This window comes from Saccoglossus kowalevskii, chromosome 4 (assembly GCF_978046115.1).
Source record: "Saccoglossus kowalevskii chromosome 4, keSacKowa6.1, whole genome shotgun sequence".
Lineage (NCBI taxonomy): Eukaryota > Metazoa > Hemichordata > Enteropneusta > Harrimaniidae > Saccoglossus > Saccoglossus kowalevskii.
In genome coordinates this window covers 24,667,863-24,681,997 of record NC_140644.1, presented here as the reverse complement: position 1 = coordinate 24,681,997, position 14,135 = coordinate 24,667,863, and the positions used below count along the sequence as shown (strand labels likewise).

The 14,135-nt window shown below is 36.6% G+C and overlaps 1 protein-coding gene across 1 annotated transcript; it reads left to right on the top strand.

Annotated features, from left to right (window-relative positions):
- The first annotated feature begins 5,794 nt into the window (after positions 1–5,794).
- LOC102810139 (uncharacterized) lies at positions 5,795–12,935 on the top strand. The gene is made up of 12 exons (XM_085498571.1): positions 5,795–5,895; positions 6,691–6,724; positions 6,913–6,984; positions 7,069–7,845; positions 8,062–8,106; positions 8,375–8,386; positions 8,699–8,815; positions 9,209–9,328; positions 9,913–10,029; positions 10,476–10,790; positions 11,087–11,203; positions 12,526–12,935. Exons 1-12 carry the CDS (start codon positions 5,803–5,805, stop codon positions 12,636–12,638), a joined length of 1,932 nt encoding a protein of 643 aa, XP_085354697.1. The 5' UTR covers positions 5,795–5,802; the 3' UTR covers positions 12,639–12,935.
- The last annotated feature ends 1,200 nt before the right edge of the window (positions 12,936–14,135 follow it).

Sequence of the window (14,135 nt, the reverse complement as noted above, 5' to 3'; positions counted from 1 at the left end):
TCTTTTAGTAGTATATGTGATTGCACACATTGCATTGGGTTAACAGTGTAGACAAGGAATGATACCTTTATTACTAATTAATCGTATTATCATTATTATTATCAATGTGGTAGGCCCAGTCGCCGTCTACTTCTTCAATGATAGATATAGCGCCAGGGTTGCTGTGACGGTAGGTACTACTTTAACAACCGCCGGATTGTTGTTTTTGTGTCCTGTAAGTATTATCTTTACATATCTTAGGGGATCGTGGCAGGTTATATTATCAGGTGGTTATACACATTTGGTGAAATCGATAAAGATGCCAATAATTGAATGAGCAATTTGTCGAATTAAAATATTAATTAAATTTAATAATTTATTAACATTTTGGTGCGTTATTTACGAAATCCGTACTGACGCTCAGAAAAAGTAATGATACTTCAGTTTATGTTACCTGATATATCACTTGGCCCTTTTTTAAATATGTGACAGTGGTGTTTAAAAATTAAGTTTACAGCAGCAGAGAGAAGCTTTGCAGGTAAATTGTCATAACCTGGTGATAGGATTCATATTTTTAATAGCATAAACACTTTTTGTGTTGTAGGCAGTAAAAAGAAGGAAGCATGATGACCACGTGAATAGTCACTATATTTGGAGGTTATCTTGTCATATATTGAAGCTAGGTTAAAACTAATATTTACAAAATAATTGTTGAAGGGCTCAGTGATTTTTCTATGATTTGTGCAAATATTGTTGACGCCGCTTTCGTTCAGTATAACTCGCGAACGCCGTAAGGATTTCAGGTCAAGTCGCTCAAAATTTAAAGGCCTTCAACTAAGTTTTGCCTACAAAACAACTTTAATATGTGGAACTGCCATGCATTAGCGGGAGAACAGAATATCACTCGGAAAATTCTAAATCATCATACATCGAAAATACATAAAAGAGTTAACCGAAAATTATTTTGTTGTTGGTGAATCAATATACAGGGTCATCCATATTGAGAGTACGTGGCATTGTATTTTTTAATTTGTTACATGTCTAATTTTGTTTAAATATGTCATTGAAAATTACTGATGTAGAATCACTGTTCATCCTAATCAGAGAAATGTCAAAACAATTCGTCACATACAAAATACATTATGAATACAATCACACATCCTCTCTCACTACGTCTAACCAATTACCTGTGTATTGTGAATTGTACCACGGATGTCCAACGGGCCATGGAGCTAATTTAGCTCCATGAACGGGCGTTCTAGAATTTCTGCGGTTATATGTCGTAACACAGTCACAGCGTGCTATGTGAGTATCGATAACTCCCAAGATGCAACAAATTGATTAACTACAAATTGAACTACGCGTACTTATAAAGACAGTTTTGTTGCCCGAAACTCACCAATTTGCGACAGCCGTGGTACGAATGAATTAAAGACCGGGCGGAGTATATTATTCACATGAAGTCGCCCTCATCCACAGCATGGGTGTACATCCATGCCCACAGCAACAATGGTGACTAAAAGCTCCACAAAAACACGAGAAACAGTGATTCATTGCATTATATTTCCTATTTTTCAAACGTGAATGGTGCCATGAATGTTCAGGGAAGCCATAAATAAAAATAGTAGTGAATTTGACAGCTAGACCATTTACTTTTGCCGGGAAAATGGGCTTCAAAACCGTTGAGTTTCGATACTGTAAGCTCCACATCGTTTTCAAAATGCCTACTTTGCATATGAGGGGGAAATAAACGCCACGAGTGCTTTGTTTATGTTACATAATACAATGGAATTAATCACAAGAAAGAAACACAGACGAGCTTCTTTGCAACGTGGGACATGAGGTTGTGAAAACCAGACAGAATATAAAATGTCTGTCTGAAAACACAGATGGTAGTTGAATTCAACGATAAACGGCATTCATAAGCCGTTCCTAACAATTTGTGTGGTCGATCGACAATCTCATTCCAATGTAGAATCGCTTGGAATGAAATGCGATGCGCATTCATGAAAACAAAGGTTGAAGCATGGAGCTAAGCTCCATAGTTGAAGCTTTCCACGTTACTGGTATCGAGGACGTGGACGTAGCGTTTTTCTAAATAACACAATTTTGATAAATGATCGAAAGGGATTCTTTTTACCGCCATGGATTCACCGTGCTGGTTGGTAATATGTTTTATTTCCGGCTCGTAGCGAGGATGATTATTAAGTACGGACAGAGTAATTGCTCGGCCAAGTTTTGCCGTGACTGCGTTTCGGGTCCAATGGATACTATCAGTGGATATTGCCAGTAGTCGAACGCAATCGACTGTGTCAGACGAATATATATAAACATTCAGTGCATGCTGGAAGATGTCTTCAAGGTATTTCCGTTAACAATCAGTTTTTATTTTGCGGCCTACTTTAAGCATGGAGCTAAAAAAAGAAGGAGAGTGAACTCCCTTTGATGCTATTGTTACCATGACTTCTGCCGACTATTTGGTCAACAAATAACACTTGACGGGTTTATGGGGGATTACTTGACGAGAATATTTAATTAGATATGATCGGACGTTCTCGGATGAGTTCGGTCGTTATTACAAAGCAGGGTGAGGGACGAAAAAAAAATTATAACGACTCAAGTAGGAAAAAACATGGACAGAATTACACAGTAACTTCTAAATTGGTGATATGTAATACACAAGTAATTGTGATGGAATCAATGTAGTGGGGAACAAAGTATCGTTAACTTCCAACCCGCCACAATATAACTATCCCCTATCCCTTAATATGAGCTATCAACACAAATCAAAGCAACGCAACGCATCATGTCAAATTCAATCGGCGATTGCCGGTTTGGCCGTGATATGCCGCTATTGGCATCTACCCTAGCATGACGTAGAAGAGGTCAGCTTACTATTTAACTAAATTTCGGCGTCCGCGGGAAAAGATTTTACGAAAAAAATAGAATTTACCGGAGCTCAAATTTAACGCGTCATTTATCCAAAGCACGTGTTGTCTATGTGGGCCCACACAGGAAGTAGGACAGATGAACAGAAATGAAAAACGTGATTGTGAATTTGGCTATGGGAGCTCGAACTTCAATTCAAGCTTGTTGGAAAGTACATGGAAAACACTATATATCGGTGGTAATTTTATCGTCTGCGACCAAGTATTTTATTTTAAAATCAATTTCTTGTGAGCAATGTTTTCGACATTACGAGAACCACATACATTGTAATAACTTACTGAAAACCCGTCCGATTTCCATGACTCAAACGCAGAACTGTAGAACTGACGACACTCTTCCGTAAGTACCGCTACGCGCATGTTCACCGACCTGTGACGTCAACTGCGCAGAACAAAAATGATCGTCACACCTTAGGAAGGCGGTGACGGCTGAATAATCAGTGTGACGGCAGCAGTCATCGACATGAAAGGCACGTAAACACAAAAGAATAATCTGCTTAAAACAAAAGACTCAAGTAGGATTAAAACCAGTCCAGTCTCCTTCTTTTTTTTAGCTCCATGCTTTAAGAAATTAGGAGCTGCAATAAAACCAACTATAGAAACCAGATAGGCATTTAAACAATTTAAAAAGGCACACAATTCGAAATAAACTTCTGTATCAAAAAAGTTTCAAAAAGCATTTAAAAATGTGTAAACTTTACAATGCACACAGAAGAAAGTGTAACATATCCTCGTTAGTAACAATGGAAACCTCATATATGTACATGTACAATATATGTACATAGAGGTTGTGGCCATAAACAATTCATTGACAATGGACAGGAAATACTATACCTGGCTCATTCTGTTGACCTAACTGTAACAATGGGAAAGCATTGTGTTACCAAGGCAACTCATATCTTCTATCTCCCATCTCAGTAAATTGTGAATATACATATCTTTTGTTTAGGCTACTGCTATTGATGAAGTCTTCTGAATATTTGTATATTCATGCAATTTATTTCAAGTTATTTATAAGTTTTGAGTTTTAAAAGTACATTATTTTTAATTATCATGTAAGAAATTAAGTGTTTTATTCCATTGTTATTTTTTTCAAAATACATGTGCTGAGAATTTATTCTGGAGATCAGCTCTGAAAAAGTTTGAAAGGTTTTCTATGATAGCTTTCCATCATTACCTGAATTATCTCATGTGAATAATAAAATTCGTCAGTTTATGAATTTCACTTATGAAATTGTTTTCTCATAACAAAAATCTTTTGCCCAGATAACTACACATGTAGTCGCTTCTCACTTGGTGTGTTAAGATGATTGTGATCATGGTCATGTATATATCCGATAAAAATGCACATTTACGCATTCTTGTATTTGAATAGACCAGCATAGTTTGGAATTCTTTTTAGTTTGTCAAAAAGATAGCCTGTAGCCGCGAAAGAAATCTTTATTTTCTCTGCTCCGATGTCTGTGAACGACCTCAATTCAAGTTCAAAATTGCGTGGGAACCTCGTTGATACTTTGTAGCAAGTTCCACTATAAATGTAAACAATGTCGTCGCTGATGATAAAGTTGTGTCGTAACAAACATGGCGTCAGGCGTGACATGAGCTCCCTAGAAATTTGCGATATAGTTGAAGATTTTTCTGTGGAAGAATGGGCAGACTGGTAGTAGTTGAAAATGAACTAGCAATTGTTCAGCGCTCCTTTTGTACATGTGGTGGCGAAGAAACAAAAAGCATCATGATTGCATGTGACGACGACTACGGGTGTACAAGGTTGACGGCGAAAACTATACCATATCGCACCAATAATCGCGATTTTCGACAACCGCTCGCCAGTGGTTTACAAAAGCCGAGGATGCAAAGATTCTATAAAAAGTTAAATATTTTTGCGGAATTCTGTGGATCATATAAATAAAGTGTTTCAAAAGCTGACTCGTCAGAGAGCATAAAATATGGTCAATCTTCAACTACAAAGGGATTAAATGTCCAAGTGTCTAGTTAATAGACTTATTTTCCGTCAGTGCTCTTTCTTTTTTTACCTCCATGCACTGACCAATTTCTTTGATCTATCTGTTTTGCCGCCGATTATTTTGAAGTAATAAATAAACATTGATGTTTACTTCTAATTACGCTTAAGATCATAATCGCGTAGCTGGGTGATCCCTAAATCTGTTTACACTGTGCATTCGACAGTTCTCGGAGTCGGTCGGCACATTCGGGTCACGTGACATCTCCGTCTGAGCAAAGATTGTTAGTACATATATGTTGTAACCTTGTAATGGAGTATTATATACCTCAAACATACATCTGTCCGGTATAATGACAATTTTAGGTAATCTCCTCAGATGATTGTAGATTAGCGTCTAGTGGGGATCTCTGGTCTCTTCCGCGATTTCTCCAGTTCTCGTTATTTACTTACTTGTCTTGTTTAAACGCGTTGACAATATAACTATGATTGCATTATGAGTAACATGTTATAATCACAAATCGAGAAGACTTTGCACAACTAGTCAAAGAATATTAGTATTCAGTTTGACTATATGACGTCATGTTGCAATCAATATTTCGAACAATAAAACAAAGAGACATACACTTATGAGCTGTCATAGCCAGTGGTACACACTTGTATAATGGGCAGTGCGTCAATTAAAATCACGTGATTACAAAAAAACTTGCAATTTATTAAGGAAATGAGACGATGATTAATTCATTCATTTGGCCGCCCGGGCTAGACATCAGTCGAATTTATGAATACAAGCGATAGACTAATTACATTTAAATATTCATGAATAATACATAATGTCGCACACAATGCTTTATAGGGTTAGTTTCAACCAAAGGTGTTCACAGTAAGAATTGGGATACGATAACAGTGACGATGGCATTTTCCAGAGTGCTTACGAGACGGGTAGATGTGATATGGGCTTTGGTATTCTTGAATGTAATCGCAACAGTCTTCTCTGAAACTAACGTGAGTATTCCAGTAAATATATTCATGGAATTAATATGTTGAGATGAATATTCAGGAAATATCGTTTTGCCAACGTTACAATCTGTTTGTTACAGAATATTTCCAAGGGCATCGGGTAGGAGGAATTACAAATATTAAAATATTATCACTCACTTCCGTTACACGCATTTGCGATGCGACGTGAACAAAACTATATTATCTGTTGTGTTCGTAGTGGTGTTTTAATTTGTCTTTTATTTTTATTTATTGACACTGAAATCCTAAAGGTCTATTTGCCCCAGACTTAATCTTGGAGATGAAAAGAACACCTATACTGATGGATTACAGTCAATGCAATTAATATGCAACTGAAACTAGCATCTTTGTTTAAGAGGTGTTTTTTTTTCGTTCACTATGAGATATCGCGTAATGTGCGAATAAGGCGGTTCAAACTTCTACCGCAAAAATCATTTTTTTTACAGTTGAATTTCTGAATCTTTCAGGGAGAAATGTGGCTTTGAAATATTTTTACTTCATCAAAATTTACCATCATCAAATGTATATCAGTGAACATGAGAATACCCCCAAAAAATGTTTATGTTTGTCCATGGAATGTACTAACGGACCTTCCACGGTTTGTCGAATCCCACGCGATGTTTTGTCACTACGGCCTTTGTTTGTCCTGTTTTTAACGTTTGATTTCACGCATAACACGTGATCTCGCAGTGAACAGAAAATGGTCTATTCTATGTGTTATATTTCTATACATTATTCCCCATGACTCATGCACTAATTATATTGTTTTCGTCATTTCAGATCGGTCACATATTCAAGAGATCAATCACTGGTGGTAAGATTTAATTTGTCATGTGATATTGTAATCAAATTTATGTAATTATGGTCTTTCAAGAACAGGATGATATTTATCATATATCGGGTTTATTTTATTATAGTGCTGTCACAAAAACAGATTAGTAACTCTGTTGTTAAAGTATGTAACTTGCATCACTCATGGTATGTAACTTTGTTTCAATCCAGATGATACAGAACACGTGATGGATGAACAAGTTTCCGTGGAAATGGAGTTCTTTTCCACGTGGCCAAATGGAGGTGAGTCGGCCATTTAAGTGTTTCCATTATCAATCTAAATGTAACATGTCGTAGAAAAGTCAACGATTGCTCTGTCTTTTATAGGAACAATAGCCAACAGCGCCGTCTACTATGGTGGAAGATCAGGTCAATCCACAGATACTACTAGATGCGAGTCTATAACCAGAGTACCGTCTGATGTACAACGATCAATGGGTCTGAGTTCGTTCTATCAGAAATATACCCATGCTTACAACATCCCAATTCTCTCATCGAGCCGTGTACCAGATGCAGCTCTTACACGTGCATGCTACGTGGTGAAGTTTTTGATGGCCGACCGGCGGGATTTAAGACAGCAAATGTATGATAAATATGGTCGTGTAGGTATTATGTCACAGAATGAGGTTACTCAGAGTATTCCAGAACATTCCCATCTCCCAGCTTACTATAATCAACGAGCACGTGGTCTTGGAGGCACTTTGCATATTCCTATATCGACAGGAGCAGAAGAGAACGTCCTTTGCTACCAAGGGGATTCTTACAGCGCCGAAGATATCTTCCTTCATGAGTTCTCTCATGGCATTCATAAGATCGCAGCTGTTTCAGCAGACTCTACCTTTCAGGGACGTCTTCAAAGGGCTTACAACAACGCACGCTCTCGGGGACTCTGGGCCAATACTTATGCCATGAATACCGTTGATGAATATTTTGCAGAGGGCGTTCAAAGCTACTTCGATCAGAATCCATCTTATGCTACCCCTGGCATACACAATGATATCAATACAAGAGACGAATTGAGAGTTTACGATCCAACATTGTACAGTTTAATTGCAGAAACATTCCCATGTGGAAACAGCATTGTTGACCGTTGCCAAGACCAAAGTAGGATGATATGCATTTATTTTTACCATTTCTTCGATATATTATAATAATATTGTATATTAACCCATAAATTAAAATTGACAGCTTAAATTAATAACAATGTAAGTTAATTATTAATTGAATAAACGCATTAATTGTTGACGCAATTAGTAATAGTTATTTGCAATTATAACCATAATTAATATCAATAACTTAATTTCCTTTCGTTAATTACAGCTGATACTCTGACGCGACGTATCCGAATGAACTGTGATGGATCAGGTGACGTATTATATTTTACATCATGTGATATTATGCTGTATATCGAGAATAATTTGTATTGATATTGTATAGTTGCACTGGTAGACCTTTATCTGGCATTATGGAGTTGTGATGAGACGTAACCTTATGCCACGTGGCATAATCGGACGTGATATCACGAGCGACCCCCTTCGTAGTAAATAACTAAATATATGTATTTCATATGGTTTATTGTATTTTTATTCCCATACACGCACACTGGGAATCACATCACCCGTGACGTCAACAGAAGAACCGGAAGGTTTGTAATAAGTTTAATTATCAATTAAATAATCGTCATTTTCATTAATAATTTCAGGTAGAAATTTAGCTGTAAATATAAATTAGTATTGGGTTGATTGGATATTACATAATATTTGGCTTATTGTATCCCATCACAACCATTCATTGTTGAAGCACTTCATTCATGTTTGGTATGGAAGCTCAACATCATCGACGGCACTATTGGCGTAATATTCATTGAAAACAGTCGTTTTCTAATTGTTTGTAAATTCATCTTGTTGAACTACATGCCTTACGTTTGGCAATATTATAAAGCTGTATTCTATTACAGGTGATTGTATTGATTTGAATCAGAGGTGTGAGCATTGGGCGTCTATTGGGGAATGCCAGAAAAATCCAGAATACATGTTACAACACTGTAAGAAAAGTTGTGACCAATGTGAAGAAGGTATGCTTGTTATTACTGTGTGCGCTTACTGTCTAATTTAAGCGCGCGTGTAAACAAACGCTGAGGCTGAACACGCATTGTTTACGACACATTGTACACACATCGTCCGCAACGCGGCGTGATGTGATGATTGTGCCGTATAACCTGTAAACTGTCAGCGTTTGAGCACAGACTGCGATCACATTTACAGAAAGATAATTAACACATTACATTATTTGAGAAACTTTCAATGTTTGTTATTTACTAACATTGCATTTTAAACCAAAATAAAAAATGCGCTTTTTGAAATGGACGCAATAAATATTCTACCATCAGTGTATCATGTTATATAAATCTACATCTACATAGTGTTACGGGATAATATACTAATTGCTTTCTGTGTTGTGCACACAGAGATCACAACACTACAGACTTTGACAGAAGAACCGATAACTCCACCACTTCCCCCATTTTCCACAGCAGGGCCAATAACTCCACCACTACCACCAAAACCTACAACTGAAGAACCGCTCGGTATGTAACACATTCCATTTTAAATAGTCACACATTTGAGTACAATGTCTCTGTTACACTATGATGATGTGATTTGTTCTGATCCTATTTGATGATAGACTCGTGACACTTGACAGATCAGTCCATCTCAATACAGCATTGACAGTGTTGTGGTTTATATACAGAATGAATGTTGTTTTAACGTGAACGAGCACATGGCGTCATTCGTTTGATCGAATAATAAGCGCATGCGCATGCATTTTGAATTACGTGTAACGTTATACGTTCAAAGCGAATAATTCTACTAATGCATGTGCGACATTTACGTTGATAGAGTTTTGCCCTGGACACCACTTGCACTAATTACCGGCGGCGACTTCTTCGAACATTCAAAACATTAAAAAAAAAACTAATTGAAGCTTGGTAAACTCTCAGTTTGTACTCGTTGGTTTACGCAACAGTTAAAATCACTATCTTCATAATATGAAACCCATATCTCGCGCATGCGCGGCGCGACGACTACCACCCTTTAAGGAATGTTAAAGTGCGTCAATATTGATTTATGTTATTTATCTACATTGCTTGTAATAAATATTTCATTTCAGGTGACTGTATTGATTTAAATCCAAATTGTGCGTACTGGGCGTCAATTGGTGAATGCCAGAAAAATCCAGAATACATGTTACAAAGCTGTAAGAAAAGTTGTGACCAATGTGAAGAAGGTATGTTTGTGACTGCACTGTGCGCTTACTGTTAATTTAACGCGCGCGTGTAAACAAACGATAGTGTGTACACGCATTGTTTACGCCACATTGTACACGCACCAACCGTGACGTGGCGTGATGTCATGGCTGTGAACTATAACCTGTTACATGTCAGCGTTTGAGCACAGGCTGAGATCTCATTTACACGATTTCTATCCCAACAAAGACAATTACAAGAATATAATTAGCATATTACATTATTCTAGAAACCTTCAATTATAATATTTGTGATTCTTTACTAACATTTATTGCATTTTAAACCCAAAATGTGCCGTTTGAAATGAACGCAATAAATATTCTTTTTTGTTATATAAATCTACATAGTTTTCAATCCATTAACATTATAGTTTAGGTATACGCGATACAGAATAATATACTAATTACTTTCTGTGTTGTGTACACAGGGATTACAACGCTACAGACTTTGACAGAAGAACCGATAATTCCACCACTACCCCCAGTCTCCACAGAAGAACCGATAACTCCACCTCTCACTCCGGTGCCGACAGAAGAACCGATAACTCCACCTCTCACTCCGGTGCCGACAGAAGAACCGATAATTCCACCACTACCCCCAGTTTCCACAGAAGAACCTATAACTCCACCACTCACTCCGGTGCCAACAGCAGAACCAATAAGCTCGCCACTGCCTCCAGTTTCAACAGCAGAACCGATAACTCCACCACTACCACCAACGCCTACAACTGAAGAACCGCTCGGTATGTAACACATTCTATTCTAAATAGTCACATATTTGAATACAATATCTCCATTACACTATGATGATGTGAATCGATTATATTCGATGATGGACTTATCAATCACTCATCTATATATATTGCGAACTTGGTTATAACTCCCACAATCCCTCCCGCTTTCACTAAAACAGCCACTAGTTTATGTGACAGATCAATCCATCTCAATACACCAATGACAGTTTTACGGAACGTGAAAGTGCGTCAATATCGATTTATTTTATTTATCTACATGGCTTGTAATAAATATTTTATTTCAGGTGACTGTATTGATTTAAATCAGAATTGTGCGTACTGGGCGTCCATTGGTGAATGCCAGAGAAATCCGAACTATATGTTACAAAGCTGTAGGAAAAGTTGTGATCAATGTGAAGAAGGTAATTATGATACACACCTGTCCTCAACCGGAAAAAAACATAACGACTTTGTCATTTGTTGGGTAGAAAATTCTATTTAGTATACTACAAAGTTCATGTTTGTTTAGAGTAATCAAATAAAAAGGGGCGTTAACAAGTCACGTGCAAATAGTCACGTGCAGTGTGCTACCTAATCATCCTAGGTGAGATGCCTCTTGTCACTGCAGACCTGCGATTTGACTGACCTTTAGGGGTAGGCGGCGTTTGAGCCATGGGTATCTCCCGACACATACCGTTAGAGGGTAGCACGCAAAATAACTCCAGGCAAGTGGCAGATACCCGTTGATAGTTGAGTCGAAGCATACATACAAGGCAGCATTTGATACGTCGAGAAAACATATCAACAAACAAGCTGCTCTCTGATTGGTCTGATTGTTAGGTGTTATGGTTTGGTAGCCAATCGAGTACAATCTTGTAAGTAGCTTCGCATTAAGCAGTTACAGAGCATAAGCAATGACAGAGTTGCTCGATGACAACACCAGTTGGTGCCAAGGAATATTCGGTTTAGTGGAATCTGTGAGAGATTTACTCCCCACTGGGTCGACAAGTGTATTCTGGTACTGTGGTCAGATGGAAGGACGATTTTTGACGGAAAAACAAACAAGTACTCGAGTACAGAAGTTGTTTCTTAGTTTTGTCTCTACTACAGCAATGGTAGTCATTTGGAATACGAAATGAAATCCCTTTGATAAATAAAAGAAAATAACAGTCTTTTTAAAAAAATATTTAACATGAGGCCATAGATGTTCTAACTGTACTTTGAACGTACATTCAGAGAAGACATTCTTTTTTACAAGAGGAAACCTTTTAATGACAAGCTACCTGAATACCGAAATATCTCCGCTGTTACAAGAGAAGTCTTGCAATATTACGTGAACGCTCACAGAGGTAGTTACATAAACATCATAGCGGACAAACAAATAACACTGGCTTTGTTCACATTTTAAGTGTTACCACTCCTGTATTTATATATTATCACAGATAAGGATAAGTTAAATAGTACCCACGTTCTGGATTCAGTATAATTATGATTATAGGATACGTTTGTGAATTAGTAGAATGTTCCCCTTCATCATCGATGGTAGCGGTGCTAAAAAAGTGAGGACAAATACCACAGCGTTCCTAAGTAATTCGAATGCCATAAAATACATAAATAGTGATAAACATAACAGTGTTTCATTCCTAATATGATATGACTGGCTACGAGAATATGACGTAGATAATAAATCATTTATTAACACACGTTTTCCTTACTGTATTTTCTATGTGATTCTTATTTGCAGCCGTCTGTGTGGATAACAATGGTCGTTGTTCCAGGTGGGCCAGTAGAGGAGAATGCACATCAAATCCTGCATACATGCTTCTTTATTGCAAGAAAAGTTGTAATCAGTGCTAAATGTCATATCAACTCAATAGAAAAGTTGTAATCAGTGCTAAATGTCATATCAACTCAATAGAAATGTTATAATCGGTGCTAAATGTCATATCAACTCAATAGAAAAGTTGTAATCATTGCTAAATGTCATATCAACTCAATAGAAAAGTTATAATCATTGCTAAATGTCATATCAACTCAATAGAAAAGTTATAATCATTGCTAAATGTCATATCAACTTAATAGAAAAGTTATAATCATTGCTAAATGTCATATCAACTTAATAGAAAAGTTATAATCATTGCTACATGTCATATCAACTCAATAGAAAAGTTATAATCATTGCTAAATGTCATATCAACTCAATAGAAAAGTTGTAATCAGTGCTAAATGTCATATCAACTCAATAGAAAAGTTATAATCATTGCTAAATGTCATATCAACTCAATAGAAAAGTTATAATCATTGCTAAATGTCATATCAACTCAATAGAAAAGTTGTAATCAGTGCTAAACGTCATATCAACTCAATAAACGTTCACTGTTCACACCTATACTGTGCTTGCTGGCCTTTTTTTCCCCATGGATCTGTTTCCTAGTGTCCTACGATTTCTCCTATAGCACGGGCAAATTAAACAATACGATGGTTATAGATATGGAATTCTTAAAATAATTTTCGTATGCTGTGCGTTTTGGAAATTCAAAGAGAACCATATTTGGTAACCATATTCATCATTGTAGCAACTGATCAGAAAATGTATACACACACACACACTGACTGGACAAGACTAACCAATTTGTGAATCGAGGACGGATGAGATGGCTTAATTTATCATATAACTAAAGCATTGTTAGCAAAATATTCGAATGTATGAAATAATAACCCAATGGCTACTTTCCTGCCTATCTACATGTGACATGCCTATGTAAAGTGTACAATTGAATAATAATTTATATTATATGATAATTAAAAATTATCATGGATGGCAGACATATATGCAAGTGTGGCGCACATAATTGCACATCTTTCAACACATTATAACATCACCAAATTTCACTGGCAGTTTGACAACAAAGTCTTGCCGGACTGACAGACTAAATTCTCTGAAATGTTCATAGTATGATGTTATCCATGGGTATGTGTCTTCACTTTGTGAAAACTCATACTTTTTTATGTTGGCGAAGATAAAAACATTCGCTCAAGAATCAATTGGCATTTCGTCAAAGACTTGATGAATTTTACAAACATTTCTTTCAAGACAGTCAAGCCATATAATGTAGCAGATTCAAAACCCATTATAGTATATCCAAGACCACTTTAGTATTCATCATATCAATTTTTATATCTTGCAACTGCATTCAGCGTCACGATTATTTTGCGATATTAAAAAGTCCTAAATATGATTTAAATTGATTTTCTGGTTTAAAAACATTGACATTGTCTAAACATTTTTTTGTTTTTATTTTGCTCTTCAAAGGGTCTCAAATGTATACAAGTAACGGAATTTAAGAATATGTG

What these genes read in the sequence shown, in the direction of transcription:
- LOC102810139 (XM_085498571.1), top strand. Translation starts at nt 5,803, where the DNA reads ATGGCATTTTCCAGAGTGCTTACGAGACGGGTAGATGTGATATGGGCT. An exon ending in TACAACTGAAGAACCGCTCG is followed by an intron (nt 10,791 to 11,086) that starts GTATGTAACACA and finishes ATTTTATTTCAG; the next exon opens with GTGACTGTATTGATTTAAAT. An exon ending in TTGTGATCAATGTGAAGAAG is followed by an intron (nt 11,204 to 12,525) that starts GTAATTATGATA and finishes TCTTATTTGCAG; the next exon opens with CCGTCTGTGTGGATAACAAT.